The sequence below is a fragment of the Hippopotamus amphibius genome, chromosome 9 (genome assembly GCF_030028045.1).
Source record: "Hippopotamus amphibius kiboko isolate mHipAmp2 chromosome 9, mHipAmp2.hap2, whole genome shotgun sequence".
Taxonomy (NCBI): Eukaryota; Metazoa; Chordata; class Mammalia; order Artiodactyla; family Hippopotamidae; genus Hippopotamus; species Hippopotamus amphibius.
Window position 1 is genome coordinate 40,489,860 of NC_080194.1, and position 5,933 is coordinate 40,495,792.

The window sequence follows — 5,933 nt, forward strand, 5'->3', positions numbered from 1 at the left end:
AAAACTCTTTAACCCCCTCAAAGACAGCATGTTAATGTGATTGAGCCCAAGCCCCATGGATTCTACCCAAGATCAGTCTGTCTTTCACATAGTTGAGAGGCAAGTTCAATGGAGATATGGTAGGAATAAACATTTTAATCTCTTAATGGTGGAACTAATCTCTGCAATTTATCTGTGAATGTGGTATTGTTTTCTGTGATAGCTTCCAAGACGCTGTGGCTCACTGTGAGATGGACAGTAGCAAAACTCCGTTGATTCCCCGACCTTCATGTGCCCCTACACTGAGTAGTGAACCACAGTGGCATGTTGCTTCTTCAGATATTAATGTCAGTTCAGGACCAGTGTGCAGTGACCCCACCCCCACCCCCAGGACTCTAGCTATTCTGCTTCCCAATGCACAGTCTTGATGGCAAATGAGCCCATGTCCCTTTCAAGAAGACCAGTATGTATTTAACTGTTTAGCAGGATCCTTCCTCAAAGAAATACAGCTTCCAGTTCAATGGGCTGGATGTTTCAAAATTGTCTCAAGACTGAATTCAGAAAACAGTTTGACAGCAAAAGTTTATGATGTCATTCCTGGTCTACAGAGAATAGCCAAAACAGATATTTTCCTGGTTTCCTAAGTTCTCCTCATGAGTATGTTTATCCCAGCCATGATGAAAAGAATGTTTTCTGGGTCCTCTGAGAATAGAGGTAGGGGCTGATTGAACAGGAATTACTTGATAAGTCCACTCTAAACTTCCATGCTCCCTGAAGTCTTTGGAAACTCCTTTTGCAGTTTTTCCAAGGAAATTCTGGCATTTCAGTTTCATTTACTGAAGGCCATCGAGTTCAGGTCTTAGTCAACCAGCCAAACAAACCCTGAGAGTCGCTCGCAGACACATTGAGTCTATAATCTCTATTTAATGCCCTCATTTTAAAATTCAGCCTCATGCAATGTCATATGCCTTCTACTCAGATCCAATACTTTTAGAATTTATTATGGCACATGTTCCCCAGGTTTCTATCTGTATAGAGTTATAAAATCTTGCAATTCTTTCAGTTAGTATATTTTATTCCCTAGAGTCTGCTGCCTTTTGAGTCCAGTTATAGGTCTAGAATTGTGCTTTTCCATATGTTAGACACGGCCACACATGACTATTGAACATCTGAAATGTGGCAAATGAAAGGAAGGAACTGAATTTTAATATTTATTTTAATTAAGTTTAAAATCTGAAGTAGTATAAAATACTTTTAGTTCAACACAGTGTTTCACTTTGTTTTTATAAGGCTGCATTTTATTTGTCATTGAAAATTTAGTGTAGGGAATAATCTGTGTTTTAAGTGTAAAATACTGGATTAAGAAGATTTACCTAGAAGATTTAAGGGAGGTAAAATATTTAATTGATATTTTATATTGATTTTATATTTAAGGAATTTCTGCACATTCCAAGTTAAATTAGTCTACTAAATTAATTTCACTTTGCTTCAACTTTTGTAACATGATTGCTAGAAAGCTTTAAGTACATAGGTGACCCACACTTTATTTCTATTAAGATCATCATTCTAGAAACAATAAGGAGTGGTGGGAATAGTTTATGGGATAGATAAGCAATGTACTTTGTGAGCTATGTCAGGGGAGAGTATTACATTTTCTTTGGACAGGAGGAGATTATCAACCTCAGAAAAGAGAAGAAGAGCTGCTTCTAATGGTAAAGGAAGTTTGGCAGAACTCAGGATTTGCTTCCCTGGAGTCTGTTCACATAATGCCAATGTTATATGTTCCATTCGCCAGTGCAAATGTTCCAATTCTTAGAACTCTACTTCTTCCCAATAAATGCACTAGTAGGAGATGAATATTTCTTTAGGACAGTCAAAAATGCTTTCCATTTCCTTACCTGGACCTTGGGCTGGGTATTTAAAACCCTGAGCTCATTATTTCTTTTATTCAGGTTCTCTAGCTTACTTTTCACAAGAAGCCAAATCCGTACTCTCTTTATTCTTATCAAAATCTTTTTTGGCAGAAATACTTGGACACTCAAAGCCTTGCCTTTTTTAAGCACTTTGTTAAGGAGATCTAGAGGTGATAATACACATAACAGTTTTGTCACTGCATCCCATATGCCACCAACGTCCTCTTTACCAACAGCAGCAGGGATCATAATGACTTTAAGACTAATCAAATAAGGAACTAATCCCAGATTCCCATTCTTAAGAACTTCTTACCCAAGCACTGCTTTTTCTGTATATACTTATGTCAGTTAGGATTCAGAACTACTATGAGTATAAGGAGAAAAGAATTTATTACAAGAACTGATACAAGTGTGGAAGGAGCTAGAAAAAAATTTAAAATATATTTACTAATCAGATTAGGTTTGCAAGAATGAGTTGGTTTTTGCAGAAATCTAGGTACATTCAGCTTCTCGGACAGAATCATAAGGGAAGTGGGTGAAGAAATTTATGGAAGGTGGTTTGTAATCCAAGGCTACTGCCCCTGTGTATTTGCAGTAAAGTATCTGATGGTGGACTTGTAATCCCTTGGTTAGCAGGGCTGGTAGCCATGGAGAGTGGACACGAGCTGGGGGAAGTGAGGAGAAATTAGAGTCCTCTAGTATCACTGTTTACATATCATTGCCTGTAAACAATGTTGAACTACAGAAAATAAGGACTGCTGTTTCACATTTACACCCACAGCTTATGCATTTCTTATGTAAGCAACTCTAAACTGGAAACTTATAGGGAAGAGAGTTCTGGGAAACAGAGTTAGCTTAGCTAAATAGTCACAGTGTAAAATCACCACAGAACATTTTATCATCTGTGCTTACCTAAGTGTGGAGAATAATTAACTATTAGCTGATATTTTATGAAATGAATATATTGTTTAAATGAAGCCAAGAATAAATTAACTCAAAATTCCATGAGGATACTTTTAACTATGGCAAAATGACAATACTTTTTTTTTTTTTTACAAATTATTGTAAAGAACTAAAGAAGAGAAAGATAATTATGCTGTAGAAGGTAGTCACCTCTAAAAGTTATTCAGATATATCACAAATCTATAGTTACTAAAACATCACGATACTGAGTACAAGCAGACAAGCCTACTATATTAATGAAAAGCATATTCTTGTAAAAAATTGAAATTCAATGTGAAGAAAGAATAAACACAATTCAATTTTGAAGTGCTGAGTTAGTAACTCAGTCATGTTATAAAACAAGTTAGGAATAGAAACAGAAAAGTGTTTAATTTTCTTACCTTACATTTTACACCAAACAAATTGCAGTTAGATTACAAGGAAATGTAGAAATTAATGCATACACATCAAAACACATGCACAAATCCTAATTATAAAATAGATGTTGGGATGTTGGTATATAGTAAAGCTATGCAGAGCCCTAAGTTTGAAAGTGATCAAAGGTTGTGCCATATGTAATATAATCAGTAATGACTTCATTAAAAATTTAATCCGCCAGGTGAAAATGAAGTAGTAAAGAGGGTTTATAGAAAAGTGTTAATATCAAGTGTATTCAAATAACTCATGCGATGAGAATTTTAAGAAGCTAGGCAGAAAATATGATGAGGTGGGAAGGAAATTACAATAAATAAGAAATACAATAGAAGAAAGCAGGAACAGGAAAACAATACTGTTGAATCAGTAACCTACGATCTAACAATTACAAGTGTAGAATCTTTAGAAAATTTTCAAATATGTACAAAAACTGTTCATAATGATGTCACAACATTGATTCTCTTAAAAATAACTAAAATATTATACATATCATCAAAAGATGAAGAGATAAACAAAATGCAAATGAAAGATTCTACTACATTTAGAAAGGAAATAACTGTATCTCTTTTTTATCAATGTAGATTGATCTCTAGATTTAATATTAAGTGAAACAATTGTCTGTGAAGCCACACACAGTGCATTACCACTTACATTAATTAAATATCACAATTCCACCTCCACCACCCCCTCCCCAGAAATTATTGAATTTAAAGTGATAAATTTAGACTCTAAGAAAGACAAAAAAGCCTGTGGTCGTTACTTCTGTCTATGAGGATAAGAAAAAAAAAAAAAAAAAAAAAAAAAAACACACACTGGAACTGGATTGGGTTAGTAGTTATAGGTTACTTCAACTCAAATGCCTCATATGTTTGATTAAAAATAAAATTTAAGATAAATAAATCATGCTAATAATATTTGTTTAATCCCATGTTATGGGAACAAAGTTCTTTGTAATATATTTCTTTGTCTTACTCTTGTTAAGCTGAGGGAAAAATAACGAACTTAAAAATTGGGGGGAAAACAATGTTAAACATAATGCTGTACTATTCATGCTCAAAGTGAAGTCATACAAACAGTTCTTACTTCCACAATAGGAATCAGCCCTTGAACTTGAAGTATTTTGAAGATTATTCAAGCCATAGAATCAATAAGAAGGCAAGATAAAATCCCCTGGCATGGAATTTGGCAGCACTCAATTTAGACTGAGAAAAGTCTTTCTGGAAAGAACATACCAGTTGTCCTTCCGGATCAAAATGCTTTTTAAATAAATGAAGTAAGAGTCCTTATTTTTTAATAAAGGCATGGAGCACTCGCTCTTGTATCTGTTTGGTCCTGACACCATAAATGATGGGGTTGAGTGAGGGTGGGATAACCAAATAGAGGTTGGCAATAAGAATGTGAGTATAGCGGGGTATGTTGTGTCCAAACCGGTGTGTGAGGAAAGAGAAGACTGAGGGGATATAGAAAACACAGATGACCCCAACATGAGAACCACAGGTACTTAGGGCTTTTAGCTGTGCATCTTGGGATGGGAGGTGGAAGACGGCACAGAGAATATAAACATAGGAGACTCCAATAAGGACTAGATTTAGGATAAAGAAGGAAATGACAAAAAGCCCATAGATACCATTAACACGGATGTTTCCACAAGACAGTTTTGCAATACCCATGTGCTCACAGTAGGAATGAGCTAGTATATGAGCCTGGCAAAATGGAAGGCAGTAGATGAGATAGATCAAGGGAAGTGTTAGCAGGACTGGACGAATTACAATGTACAAACTGATGCCCACCAGAGCCCTGGATGTCAGGATGGTCGTGTAGTGGAGTGGAGCACAGATCGCCAAATAGCAGTCGAAGGCCATGGCCACCAGGACCTCAGACTCCATGCCAGTAAAAGTATGTATCAGGAACATCTGGGCCACACAAGCTCCAAAGTTAATTTCATGAGCATCAAACCAGAAGATACCCAGCACGCGGGGTACCGAGGTTGTCGAGAGGGCTAAATCAATTGTTGAAAGGATGGCCAGAAAGTAGAACATGGGCTCCCGGAGGGTCTGCTCCATCTTGATGACCAGCAGAATTGTGGCATTGCCCAGTAAAGCCACAAGGTAAACAGTGGAGAAAGGCAGGGAGATCCAGGCATGGACCTCTTCCAGACCTGGGATTCCAATGAGGAAAAATGTGGTTGGGTGAAAAATGCTCCTATTGTGATAAAACATCCTTCCAAGTAACAGAGCAGGGGAAGTTGTCACTCCTAGAAGAAGAGAAGAAAAAAAGAACTTTCAATAAGAACTGGTTAGGAAAATGATTAGCTTAGTGCTTCAATATATAGTGAAAATGAAAAGGTTTGCTATTTGGAAGGACTTATTAATTTTTTTTTTAAATTCTAAACCGAGCCATACTCACTTGAATGGGCCAGTCTCAAAGAATGTAATTCTTATACAGATTTAATCCTATTTTTTTAACATGTAAGTTTTGTCATGAAGCCCATGGCAGAATTATAAAACATAGAACATAGCATTAAGTGTGGAATAATTTGGTATTCCTCATACCTTCTGTGAAGTCCCTGTCTGAAGAGGGACATGTGAAAAATCAAGGATACACATATGAAAATGCAGACATAATGCAAAAGGAGATAGTCAGATGAGAAAGTAAAGTCACAGC

The 5,933-nt window shown here is 36.3% G+C and overlaps 1 protein-coding gene across 1 annotated transcript; it reads right to left on the reverse strand.

The window, feature by feature from the left end:
- Positions 1 to 4,552: 4,552 nt before the first annotated feature.
- Positions 4,553 to 5,494, reverse strand: LOC130861576 (olfactory receptor 52J3-like). The gene has a single exon (XM_057750597.1). It carries the CDS (start codon positions 5,486 to 5,488, stop codon positions 4,553 to 4,555), a length of 936 nt encoding a protein of 311 aa, XP_057606580.1. The 5' UTR covers positions 5,489 to 5,494.
- Positions 5,495 to 5,933: the final 439 nt, after the last annotated feature.